At 43.8% G+C, this 13,804-nt stretch overlaps 1 protein-coding gene across 3 annotated transcripts in view; it reads right to left on the bottom strand.

Moving 5' to 3' along the window:
- ALDH1A2 (aldehyde dehydrogenase 1 family member A2) overlaps positions 309-13,804 on the bottom strand; it is a 104,338-nt gene continuing 90,842 nt past the window's right edge. For 2 of the 3 annotated variants that reach the window (XM_021094606.1, XM_021094598.1), the window contains 6 exons: positions 13,210-13,312; positions 11,390-11,574; positions 9,830-9,994; positions 9,015-9,172; positions 8,372-8,446; positions 309-2,171 (listed from right to left, as the gene is read on the bottom strand). In XM_021094606.1, the coding sequence (XP_020950265.1) occupies positions 2,099-2,171; positions 8,372-8,446; positions 9,015-9,172; positions 9,830-9,994; positions 11,390-11,574; positions 13,210-13,312 (759 nt within the window). In that variant the 3' untranslated portion in view covers positions 309-2,098. The remainder of the gene's footprint in view (positions 2,172-8,371; positions 8,447-9,014; positions 9,173-9,829; positions 9,995-11,389; positions 11,575-13,209; positions 13,313-13,804) is intronic. The other variant, XM_021094609.1, reaches the window with a different exon arrangement.

Below are 13,804 nucleotides of genomic sequence, written 5' to 3'. Positions count from 1 at the left end.
CATCACGTGGCCCATGTTTGTGAGAGTGAGGTCTAAAGTCTCCCCTACATGTTCATTTTCACAGAGGCTACTCTGAATGAAAATTGTCATTTTGTATGTTTCATACAAGGTTAGACTTGTTTGCCACACAGAACCTTATGCACACATGGGTTTTAAATAGTGTCAGAAAATAAGGGTCCTATTTACTTTACCATAAGACTCTGCTCAGTAACCAGAGACAGCAATACACCTGAAAAGCCCAGCAGCTGGGAGAAGGCCCAAGAGGGACCTAGTATGACAGAGACAGACTGATAAACACAGCCAAATGATCCCGAGGAGTACACAATATAAATGCTTTATTGCTAGCACAGAGGTTTCTTTTAAGTAAATTAAAAGAAATAAATCTTCATTTTCACATTCTATCTTGCAGTTCAAAGGTAACTAGCTGGTTAATGGATATGTTCACTCGGACACAGGCTTTAGGAGGAGAGCATGACATCCAGATGAAGGACTCAGAAATGTGGCACCTCTCAAGGCATCCGGCCACTGTCGTTTGTAAATAACAGCAAGTAGAGATTTCTTTAAAATATCATGAATAAACTAGGGTTATAAATAGAAAACCAGTATGGTTAGAAAGCAGAAAACCATTAAATACAGAAGGTTATATATGTGTTGCCCATATTTCATATATTCTAGGTTATGTTTGGTACTTTTAAATAAATGATCTTCATCTAGGTTAGAGAATGAATTGAATTCGGCAGCTGGAAAGGGGGAAAGAGGAAAGGAAGTTGACACTGCCCACGTCAAATGGAGCTTCCCTGGAAAGCGGAAGAGGAGAACACGGCTGGGAGGAAAGGGCGTGGGCCTGCTTCATGCCTCCCACTTCCGGAGCCCGAGAGCCAGGATGGTGTATGGATGAGCTGGGCATGACAGGAGGAGCTCTGGAGGAGTGTGGCAACTGTGGCACACTGGAGAAGGAATCCTCTGGGCCTAGCCAGGTTTTCCAAGGTACTGCCGGTGGGTTTAGGGCATAGACAGCCAAAGCAACACTTGGAGCACTGGGACTAACAGGTGTGATGTGCTGGGGGCTGGGGGAGGGGGCAGAAGAAGCTATAGATTCCTACTGCAGAGATAATTCACTTCATAAGAACTGTCAGCAGTACTGGACACAAGATTATTTCTGCAAGGCACCCAGCATCAATTTTTTTCCAGATTCTTGAGCCTACTCAGATCATTTTTGGTTGATTTTAAAGACAACCCTTGGAAAAGATCTCAAGTTATGAAAAACCAACCACCCAACTTATTCTAGAACAACCAAGAAGGAATTAAATGCATGCATGCATGCACGCGCGCGCACACACACACACACACTCTCTCTCTCTCACCCCCGCAAAACCACACGGTGAACTCCGAGGCTGTGAACTACACATGATGATCTTTGGAGTTCCATCTTTCTGATCTTTTGCTCATGTTATTTACGGATGTAAAACAACTAGTCTGGGTCAGGAATATCCCAAGTTCTTACTCCTTAGTACATCTGCAGTGTACCAGCTCCTGGCATTTTCAGTCTGGTCTGGCTCTAAGTAAAACCATTTCATGTTTTGCTTTGAAGAAATGGATAACATGAAACGGTAATTTGGCTGCAAAACCTTGGAAAATTGTTCCCGGCCCAAACATCTGCCCCAAATGAGCTCAGCTGAGATCTCCCTGGGAGGGGTGGGTGAGCAGAGAGAGCCTGAAGGGGAAATGAAGACAATGGACAGGCCGCCTCTCCTCACCAGGGAAGTCCTTGGTGACAAATGGCATCGAGTAATACCACACCCTCACTGAGCCCCTCACCCCAGAAGGAAACACCGATGTGCCCCACAGCCACTCCTCCTGCCTTCATCCCACTTTCCCCACTATCTGGTACCATTAAGGTGATCCCTCACAGAGTGCCAAGAAATCGTGCCCAACTGGTCTGCTTTCATTATGCAGCGACCGGCCTGGCCCACACATTGTCACTTGAATTGATAAATAAGGACCGAGTATCAACTTTGGATTCCTGAGAGCTGGGCCCCGCAGGGAAAGCAGAGGGGAGAGTCGTGCAGGCTGGACTTCACCTTCCATCTTGGCCATCTTAAGAGTTCTTCTGGGGGATCTTTACTGTTACAGTCTTAACTTCAGAGTACTCTCGCAAACCAAACTCTCCCCTGGAAAACAGAAAAGGGCAGTATCAGGTACCAAGCCCAGATGGCCAACCTGGGCCTTCCTCTTCAAAAACCCAATTCCTGCCACTGGACACCCGGGCTGGGATGTGTCCTAATGGCTCTCCTTGAGATCCAGTCCACTTTAACTGAAAGGAAACCAAGAGATTCCCAGGCTGGGTCCTCTCTGCTAGGTATTCTGAATTCCTTCCCCCTGGGCCTTAGGGTTAATAGGTGGAGACAAACACCCAAAGGCCTGCTTCTGAAGAAAACAAATCGCCTGCAGTGCCGTGAATGAATACTGTCCACAGTGCCCACGGAAATGGGAGAAGGAGTCAGGAAATCAAGATAACTGACTGAAAAGGAATTGGGAAGTGTTAGAAAGCTGGATCCCAAGACCCGCCTTTGGCCACTTCCCCTCCTGGCTCATGGTGCCTTCTAGGATCTTGGTCACGGACCAAGGATTATCAATCATTTATTGCGCTATTACTATGGGGCAGCATTGGGCTGGGCTGGGTGAAGGAGAGACTAAATAATTAGTTCTAGCCTCTGAGGAGCCTGCAGGTGGTCAGGGCCGAGGGGGGTGGTGTGGGAGCGAGATCACCTTTCTCAGTGGCCATAGGAGAGGCAGTCCCTCCAACCACTGCTTAAAGGATGCTGGGGTACGGCAAAGCCTCACTGCTAAAATGCTTCTTCATCTCTTTTCTCTGGTTCCTTCTCATTTTTACCTCTTTTTAATTTTTTTCTTTTCTCTATTTTATTTTAATATCAAGCATGTTCTCCTAGTTTTTGTCCTGTAAAACATCTGAACTTTTTTTCCTGCTATTCTTTCTGTGAAGATTTTCCTCAAGTTCTTAGCAGAAGGAGCACCACCTCCTCTCCTGTGTTCAGGGCACCATGTACCCACCTCCACCACAGCTCTGTCACACTGGGAGAGGGGGTGGTGCTTGGACATCTCTTTCTCCCCCCACTGGACTGTATCTTCCTGATCTTGCCTTCTGTCCTCCTTCAAACCCAGTGTACAGCCTACAGCATCCAGCTCAAAAAAGGCACTTGATAACTATGGGAGGAAGGACTGGGGTGGGGTGGGGCTTCTTTCCATCCCCCGCTTCCCCAGGTCCACTGTGTTGACAGACCAACACATAAGTGCCATAAAAAAAAAAAAAAAAGAATACTTAGATATATATTTGAATAAGAAAAGACTAAGAAAGGCTGTTTTTAAAAGGTCTCATATAAAAGGTACGAAGTTACTGTAATTGGGCTTTCCAGAGAAGACCTCCTGTAAAGCATTCACCCTGCTACCCTGGCCCTACACAAGGATCCCCTAGCTTTGCCAGCAGCTGCTCTAAGCACGGGGTACCTGAGTTGACATGCCCCCCGTCTTCCTCCCCAGGACATCAGAGACTGGGGAAGCATGCTGTTCTCTCCTCCGCACTGGCCATTTTTCTTGTAGGAATGAGAAGAACAAACCTGGGATTGCCCCACTCAGTATATGGTTCCCTCGGTGGCTCCATCCAGGCTGTCTCTTTATTACCAGCTCAGCTCTGGCTCTTGCTGGACTTTTTCCTGCCCTTGGGCAACTGTGCATGTGTCTCTTCATCACGGACATCATCTGCCTCCTCTTTGAAGCATGCTTAATCCCTTCTTGTTCCCTTGCTTGTGCACGCACTTGGGGCAGACCCTGAACCACTTCCCTCCCATTCAGATCACTAACTGGGTTGTAAGAAATATAAGAAAGTCTATAGAGCCAGAAACTTTGCTTGTAAGTGTGACTGTCAGATCCCAAATCTTTGGGTGCTTAAAGCAATGGAAACTCCTGCTGGAGTGGAGGGGCTCCTCTCTCGGGTCCCAGGCAGCCATCTGCTGTGTGGCCCACACACAGCCTGCTCTGAGACAGAGGGGTGGACTCAAATCTGCCATAAAAAGAAGTGGTGCCCATGGGCCCAGGCCACCAGGAAAGCCAGTGAGAGGTCTCAGGGCAACACACAGTGCAGAACACTGGGGCTGGGGGCCAGCAGACAGCAGTGCCAACTCAGCTCCACATTAACTGGCTATATGACTCCAGTCCCCATATCTTCTTGGTACCCATTCATCTCTCTGACCTCAGTTCTTAAAGCCCAGTATACATATCACCCGTGAAGCTTGCTTAAATTGTAGGTTCCTGGCTATTCCCCACCAAAGATTCTGTTCTGGTAGGTCTGGAGAGGAGCCCAAGAGACTGTGAGAGGGGTGGGTATTAGGTCCACCCTTTGAGTAACACTGCTGTAAGGTCTCTGAAAGCCCTGAAGTTTGGATTCGCCATCTCATTCCAGGGGCTTTCTCTCAAATCTACCAAAATTTTTCTTAATCCAGTTAAATTCTATGGCACATACAGTTCCACAGTTAAAGAAGCAGCCCACTACTTCACAAAAGACATATGTATTGTTATTGACCTGCCTCAATCTTTGTATGGTCACCTTTCCAACTGAACCAAGTGCCAAGGGCACAGAATGTTTAGGTACCCATTTTCCTGCTTCTTGGCCAGACTAGGTCATAGTTTCAAAGATGAACCAAACTTGGCATACATAGAGGTAAGATGTTAGATTCTGGTGTCCCTCAGCCAGCTACTTTAGGAAAACACTCAGACTCGCACATAAAACATATAAGGATTTCTGCTTGGGGTGTGTATTTCCCCGCCCTCGTCTCTAGCTTATAGTTGCATTTCTTAGAGCAGGGTCCCCAGACCCCCTGCATCAGAATCTTCTATCTGAAGTACTTCCTTCCATTCAAGATCATTTAAGGAAGAGAAAACATGTTTTGGGGTCAAACAGGGACAAAGAACCATATAATTTAGACAAGAAAAAGTGTGTCTCATCAAAGAGCATTCATCATTTCTTAATTAATTTTTAACTGCACTGGGAAGGCTGACTCATTATAGTGCTCAGATATACAGATGAGTGGAGAGAGGCCACTGTTCTGTGTGGTTCTAACATGGCCAAACTATCTCTCAGACCTTCTTTCTAGGCAAGGGTGACATTTCTCATTGGAAAAGACTGGACCTGGACAATGTCACCAGGCCAAAGCCTGTAGAAGCCTTGTCCATGATGAGGGTCTGGGCTAGCTTAGAATGAGAAACTGTAAACTAGTGATTATTTATCACAAGTCTGTTTTATGCTTATGATATGCCCTATTAATGGTCTATAACAGCCCATGTGAGCAGCATTCCCAGAGCCAGGGATGACCCCAACATTTCAGACTCTGGGGGTACAAACATAGGGGCAGGAAATGATGTAAGTTGAATACATCTTGAAAAGTGGAAGCAGAAAGTTAAGGCCATATGCAAGTTAACAAAGAGATACCTAGAGTCCATGAAGACTTTGTAAACGCTGAAAGAATACTAATAACTTAGCAAATAGGATCCAGGTTGGGCCTGGGTTCTGCCTATAAAGCAAGTGGGAGGTACTGAGGCTAGAAGCAAAGGTTCAAGCAAGAGCAGTTTCTCCCTGGCATTCCCAGAGTCAGAAAGTAAGTGGTGGTATTAGCTAGAATTCAGGAAAAATTCTGCCCCATTTCTAAAGTAATACCTTTGTTACAAAAAGTTTGGATTACCTACATAACAGCCATCTACCTGATCAATAATGATGAGAGTAGCTCAGAATTTCTGAAGGTTTGCCAGATACCCTGACGGATGTTGGGCATATTTGGTTGTAACATTTAATCCTCACAGCAACCCTGTGGGATAAATACTACAATTATTCCCATTTTATAAATGAGGAAACTAAGGCTTAGTGAGATTAAGTAATTTGTCCAAGGCTGTACAGGTATTACACGGTAGAGTCAGGTTACATATCTGAGCAGTGCGATTTCAGAAATTCTGCTCTTGGCCTCAAAGCTCTACCTATTTCAGCGTTTAATGACTCGGGGCTAGAAATGATCAACTACAGTTTCTGAAGCACGGAAATCCTCTGTGCTAGTCTTATGAGCTCACTGCACTCCCCTCTCAAACATCATACCTATTTCTCCCACAATGTCTTTGCTCACTCTTCCCCTGCTGTTACCCTGCTTTGCCCACAAACCCTGAAAAAATAGTCCTGTCTTCATCTACTCAGATGTTCCTCTCCTTTAAAGGCCAATTCAAATCCCTATTAACGGTCATATCTAAAGGTTTCCTGGACTTCTCCAGCTCACAACAATCTCTATTACCCCTGAATTCCTCCTCCACTTCACAGGCTGTTCTGGAATTTCTTTGATTCTTTCAATGTTATGTATTTCGTTTATCCAAGAAAAATTGAAGTACCTTAACGAGCTGCATCTTCCCCCACAGATCAAGCATCATACTTTGCACAAATATATGCTCGATATTTGTTAGCAGATTGTGAACTAAGCATTTGTTAAAAAAAGAATGCATTCAGTAATGACAGAGGGAAGGGATGTGGAAGACGTTTCCTCTTATGAGTCACAGGGTTTAGAAAACATGGCTCTAGCTCCTTTCAAAATGAGGGAAAATAGAGGGTATGGGGGATAAGGGAGACATCAGCTCAGGAAGATCCTGGTTACCACTCATTCACTCAGAGTCACTAAAAAAATCCATCTGAATATGAAGCTGCAAATACAAGCCATCTACTTTTCCTCTGCCACAGTCCCATTTTTCAGGTCCTTAGCATCACAAGAGGACGGCCCAGCTCTGATCCTGACCTTTGCGTGTCCTTTAACCTGGTCCCCATGGGAACTAAGTGCATTTGGAGTCACTGAAATTTAGGTTTAAAGGTCAGATCTTCCACTTACGGGCTGTGTGACGTGGGCAAGCTACCTATCCACTCTAACCCTTAGTTCCTCATATGAACCACCTATAATATAAAGGTAAGTATATCTATCCCACAGAATCACTGTGAAAAGTAAATAAGACAATGTCAGGTAAGAAGTCAGCATAAATCCATACACAGAGCAGGCATTTAATTAATACCTATTACTGTTATTGCAAAATCCTTTAATGGGTCTTCTTCATGTAATCTCTGCCCAAACATCCTTTATACACCAAGAATGCTGGCCTTAAAAACTTTTTGGTATCTGTTTAGCTCCCAGAGTATGCCCTTTAAAGCCCTTTGAGATTGAGTTAAAATCACCCTTTCCACCTGTATCTTCAGCAAGTCCCCTCCATCCATCTAAGCCCTAGCCCTGCAGCCCCGACTCAGAGATCCTATAGGTACTGAGCAGATAATACCGCAAGTGAACTTGCTGTGTGTAAAACAAACAACAACCAATATTCAGTTCCCAGAGGCAGCAGGAATGACGGGGAATTGGGCGAACTGCAGAGCTCACAGCTGCAGCAATTTTGCTACAGGGGAATGAAAATAAGCAAGAAACCTAGATTTTTATGTAAAGCCTGCTTTTTTTCTTTCTTTTTTTTTTTTTTTTTTGCTTATTCAGGGCCGCACCCATGCCCTATGGAGGTTCCCAGGGTAGGGGTTGAATCAGAGCTATCGCTGCAAGCCTACACCACAGCCACAGCAACTCAGGATCCATGCCGAGTCTGAGAGCTACACACCCACAGCTCGTGGCAATGCCAGATCCTTAACCCAGTGAGTGAAGCCAGGAATTGAACCTACAACCTCATGGTTCCTAGTCAGATTGGTTTCCACTGGGCCATAATGGGAACTCCAAGCCTCTTCATTTTTGAATGAGATAAAGATTTTTAAATGATATATGGCAAAAACAACAACAACAACAAAACATCTCTCTAGGCCAGATTTGTCCCTGGGTGGGCAGTGGGTTACCTTTATTTTAAATAGCAAATTCTATTCTGTGTCTAGACTCTTCTGTATTTGCTGTGCCTTCACAATTTTGTTCTTGCTATTCCCTATGCCTGGAATGCCTGTTCCTAAGAAACTGAAATGTTATTTCCTCTGTGAAGTCTTCTGTGACCTCAGCAGGCAAAATTAACTGATTTTTCCCCTGTACTTAACAAGACATTTGACATACTTCTAAAATAGCACATATTGTATGGAATTACTGGTATATTAATTTTTCCCCACTCCCATTTAAGATAAGGGAAACGTGTTTTATTCATTGCTGTAATGTTTGCTTTGCTTATAGACATATGTTTTCAACAAAATATTTGTTTAATGAATGGATGAGAGTAGTAGAGTTCACTGATGTTGTAAGTACCCCTCTGTACTCTATGGGAAATGCCTTCTTCTCTGCAGGCAGCAGCAAGTTTGGACACTTACATTTCTCTTCCATTTCCAGACATCTTGAATCCCCCAAAGGGGCTCTGAGCATTCAAGGCATTGTAACAATTGATCCTGAAAGACGAAAACACAGTACCGTTAGTGTGAATTCTTTCTGCTCAGAAATAATCGTACTGGCATGATATTTCTTTTAAAAGTTTTATTTTATTTTAATTCCTATTTCCCACATGAGAATTTTGCAATTTAAGATTTACTTTGAGGAGTTCCCAGTGTGGCTCATCAGTAACGAACCCCATAGTATCCATAAGGACACAGATTCCATTCCTGGCCTTGCTCAGTGGCTTAAGGATCTGGTGTCGCTGTGAGCTGTGGGATAGGTGGCAGATGAAGCTCGGATCCCACATTGCTGTGGCTGTGGCATAGGCCAGGGAACTTCCATATGCCATGAGTGGTGTGGCCCTAAAAAGACAAAAAGAAAAAAAAAAAAGGAAGAAGAAGAAGATTTACTTTGACTTCCTGCTCTAGCTAGTAGGAAGTGTACCTCCTCAGGGTAAAGCCTTAGGTCTTCCCTGTCCTTCCAGAGCATATGTGTTTATTTCATGCAGGCTCTAGAGAACAACAAGCCCCTCCACCCTCATGGAAGGTGTTATGGCCACAACAATGAGACTGACTCTGATCTTACCAAACAGTCCCAGCTTGCATTGCAGAAGACACCGTGAGGGCCTTGTTGATGTCATTAGTAAAGACAGCTGCCACAAGCCCAAAGTCTGAGTTATTGGCTCTTTCAATAACTTCATCCATAGTCTTAAACCTCAAAATTTCCTGAACAGGGCCAAAGATCTGCAACAAAACAGGTTGGTTTGTTGCTCTGCCATCGTTTCACCTGTTTTCCACATTTCAAGGCAAATTTATTCTGTCTTCATTATTTAAATGTTTAAGTTTAGCAGTACTTAACTGAAAAATATCCCAAACTTTCCCAGAATAAGATTACATAAAAGTCTACCCTTAGAGTTTAACACCTATGCTCGCCCGCCCTGCGTGGTGTCTCTTGATTCCACTGTGTGCTCTAAAACTTCATTTGCCACGAGCCCCCAGGTGCTGCTCTGGAACCAAGAACTACTGCTCTGGATTGTTGGCTGATCTACCCAGCATAAAGTGAGGATTCAGAGCTTCTCTCTCTTTCCTAGTTAACAGCCCAGGGACCCACATTTGGGAGAACTGAACTGTTGTCACTGTGTTACTGAAACCAGTGACTGGCTATTAAGATGGTTATGTTGGCTAAAAATAACTGCAATCATAAAGCACATCACCGGCCTCCATCTAGCTTGCTTGCCTCTCTGTTAACTATCTTCTTGAACCTGGGATATTCATAGGTATGTTTATCACCATTGCACAATGTATATGAAATACAGAGCTGAGCCTCTAATACTGTCCACTGGAAACACCCTGGAAACCACCCCAAGGAAGACACAGCTGTTGTTAAAATCTACGTGATACCTCCTCCTTGGCAATCCGCATGTCGTCGGTGACATTGGAAAACACTGTGGGCTCGATGAAAAACCCCTTTCGGCCCAGCCCTTTGCCTCCACACTCCAGTTTGGCTCCCTCGGCCACACCGCTCTGGATGAGTTCCAGGATCTTGTTGTACTGTTTCTTATCAATCTACAGAAGAAAGTGCCTAATGACTCCAAGTAAAATCTTCTATGAAGATGGAAATAAGCATGTGCTCAAGAATCTCTCATTTGTGATTTTTTTTCAAAGCTTCATTATACCTAGTCAAATCATATGGAACTGCTATCAACTAAACATTTTTTGATCTACGAAAAAAAGGAAATTTTATATGGTTCAAGCTAACACATCAAGAATTCCAATAAATGCACTGCTCTGGTGATATTGCCAAATCATAAGTACCAGTTCAAGATTTAAGCCATGTTTCTAAATGATGGAAATACTGGCTAACTGATTATTTGCTGTTTACACAGGAAAAAATAACCTTATAACCAACTGAATAGTTTAGCAAGTTGTACCGATACTAAAAAGATGAAAACAACAGATTAGCTAACACACAGCCTCTGTACACGGTGCTTCAGATCAAATCCTACTGGGGTGTATTTTTACGGAACTACTGTTACACCTTCAAAAGAAAGGATTAAGTTTAAAGAGTGAGACCTAGGTCCTAGTCCATAAAATAATGTCCTTCTTGCCCCCACCCTGAAGTTATAACAGAGTTATCACTCAGTAATTGTGGTAAATTAAAAAAACTATGTTCACCTAAGTCTGAATTGCTGCTAGAACTTCAATCATCTCTCAAGTGGCCCCCAAACTACAGAGATGTTGTTTCTTAGGAAAACCCTTGCTCTAGGGATCCAGATGAGATCTGTTCTACACATTCTTTTAAAAATTCTCAGTTCAAAACCAGAGTTCCATCTGGAACTACACCTTCATGACTGTGGTTCAGCCTGAGGGACCTTTGTGGCCCTCCTCACTCACCACCATGCATGAAGCATTCAGAGTAAGCAGATCATGTGGCAGAGGGGAGAGCAGACAGCTTCCCATTCCCTACATATTTACAAGCTACACGTGGTCTCCCCAGAGCCAGTCAGGTTGATGGAGAGAATCCTTGGTGGCTGGTAAAAGGATAATAAATGGTTTCTGGGAATGAGAGATGCATGCCCTCCTTGATTGTGGCCCTTGTGAGGCTGTCCTGACTCCAACAGTCAAGACTGGGACTCGGTTCTAGCCAAGATTCATCTTGCCATGCCTAGGTCCTTCGTTGGAGCTGAGAGACTCCAACTTTCTCCCAAATCTCAAGGTATCCTTAAGGCAGTCCTAATTCCTTAGCTTTTCAGAGACAAAATTTGAGAGGGAAAGAGAAGCATAAGCAATGCCTCGCTGGCTACAATTCCAGCCAGGAAGACCAGGAAGACAGATGAGGAAGAAGAATAAGGAGGTAGCCAGATAACGGAATATGGTACTTTGCTGGATTCCACTAGAGTGTCCAGTTCCTGTGCTCACCAGGGATTAAGTGAAGAAAGGGCATGTTTATGATTTCTCTACCTGGGGTCCCTGCTCGGTGGTGGGATCAAAGGGACTTCCCACTATGCGCCTCTTGGCCCGTTCCACGCTCCTTCTCACAAACTCTTCATAGATGGACTCCTCCACAAAGATACGAGACCCTGCAGTGCAGCACTGGCCTTGGTTGAAGAACACACCCTGGTGAGCCTGCTCCACAGCATAGTCCACTGGAAGAGGAAACAGCCATGTTCTCAACACTGCTTCACCTGCACAGGGGTCTGTCTGTGGAACCCCCTCACTCCCCCAAGCCCCAGGTATAACATCATGCTCACCACAGAGCATAACTGTGAGCAGCCCAGTGAAAAGCACTGGACTGAGAACGCAACTTGGTTCTAGTTCTAACCAGACCCTGATGCTATTTGCTGTGTTAACTTGGACATCTTCACTTTGAATCCTTTTCTTCTGTAAGAAGAGGGACTGGACCACATCATCTATAAAAGGATTCTCAAACCCCAGTATTCAAAAGGACTTGGCAGATAATATAATAGTAATAAAGCAAAGTGACAGAAACTCAGAAAGAAAGCATTGCATTTGGCTATTGCTATGCATAAAAACAAGCCCACGGTTGCTAGATTTCCAATCTTAAGAAAAAAAAAAAAACAGAAATCATTACTTTGTAAAATACTTAATGTGTAAAATAGCTACACATTGCATTTGGCGTGTAGATTGCCATTTTGCAACCCCTAATCTAGAGGACCTTGTAGCTATATGTATTATCAGTATTTTGGCAAATCAAACCGTAATCATAATGATTGTCTTTGAAGACATTAAATTTCCTCTATATTTATATAGACTCATATAATAGCATATGATAACTCCTTTCATCTCTTCTATCTTGTACTTAAGATAGTGTTAATAAATCTGGTGTCTGCTAGTTGCTAAATGATGAATGAATCCATCAATCATTGCCCTGTCAGTGGAGTGTGTACATTTCAATAGTAATCTAGGTATAAAACTCTGATCCCCTTGACAAGTAGTGTAAAGCTGAAGTTGAACTCTTTGCAAATTCCCAGGTGGGGCTGAAATTCAGGCAATCTGTTTTCTGATCTCTCCAGTGGTGAAACTGAGGAAGTAGTACTGCCTGGCAGGATGTGAAGAAGAAAAAGGATGACTGAAAGAGATTTTGTAATTTCATTCCCTAGAAGGGTTTTCAAAGCAGAGAGACCATGTCTGTGCAGAGTGGACAAGAGAGCATCCTGCCTGGAAACATGAGGTTTATTAGGTTAGAGCTCCAAGCCTCTGTATAGTCCTACTGCCAAGGCGTAATCACCTCTAGTTTAGGCCTATTCATACAGAATGGAGCATACCATGTTGTTATCCTGACTGAAAGCAGGTGGGATGACAAAATAAACAGAGAAGGGAGTGTGGCCTTGGGACAATGTTGGCAGGGCTGGTGAAGTAGAATTTTTTTAAAATGATCTGCAAAGCATACATGAGAAGTTTCATATTTCTTGAATCCAGTCAGAGAGGTTATATTTCCGGTGTTCAGAGGGTTAGACCACTGCAGTTTCCACTACACAACACCAACCAAGCCTTCGTCTCTTCTACCCTACTTTATAACATCGCAGAGCCAAAATGGCTTATTATATCTAGAAAACAAACTCTATTTGATTGTCAGTTGATAAGTGGTCTTTTCCAATATCAAACTGCTTTCTCCTTAGAAGGAGGAGTCTACATTTTTCTCCTTGAAGGCCACTTAACTTCGAAGACCTTCTTCTTAGTGTCCTGTCAAAAGTGGAGATCACAAGAAAGCACAGAAGGGCAGTGTGCCAGGACATGCAGGAGATCTGTGGAAGACTTACAATCAGCATCTGCAAAAATAATATTGGGGCTTTTCCCTCCAAGTTCCAGAGTTACTCTCTTCAAATTACTTCTCCCAGCTGCTTCTTGGATGAGTTTTCCAACCTGGAAGAAAGTAGATGGAGAAAAGTTTTGCACTCCTTGCAGCTTAGACAGTTGGTGGCCAGACCCAGCTGTAAGCAATGGTGGGACATAGCAGTAAAAAATCCTGCAGAACAAAGTAGCCCACTGGATGACACAGGAACAGTGCCTGTGGTCAACGTATGTGGACAAGACATGAGTCAGCTGGGATGCAGTTTAATGTCTGTGCTGAAATGAGCTGGAAGATTGCTTTCGGTTCATGATGTAAGAAGCAAGGAAGAGGGGGTTAAACCTGGAATCTTAATCACTGACCTTGGGACAACTGGCAAGCAAATTGTAACTAGAGATTTTCCATCACTGCACTGTGGCTTTTAGCTTTGGACTCTAGACAAAAGCCAGCTGGCTCCGCTTGAAAGACACGATGAGTGTAAAACAGACTTTTATGTGTCTCTAAAAATGGGTATGCCTTTAATCATATGGTACAAACATATATATTTATAATATACATACTAGATA

This window comes from Sus scrofa, chromosome 1 (genome assembly GCF_000003025.6).
Source record: "Sus scrofa isolate TJ Tabasco breed Duroc chromosome 1, Sscrofa11.1, whole genome shotgun sequence".
Lineage (NCBI taxonomy): Eukaryota > Metazoa > Chordata > Mammalia > Artiodactyla > Suidae > Sus > Sus scrofa.
Note: the sequence above shows the minus strand (reverse complement) of the source record. Positions and strands in the feature narration are given on the sequence as shown.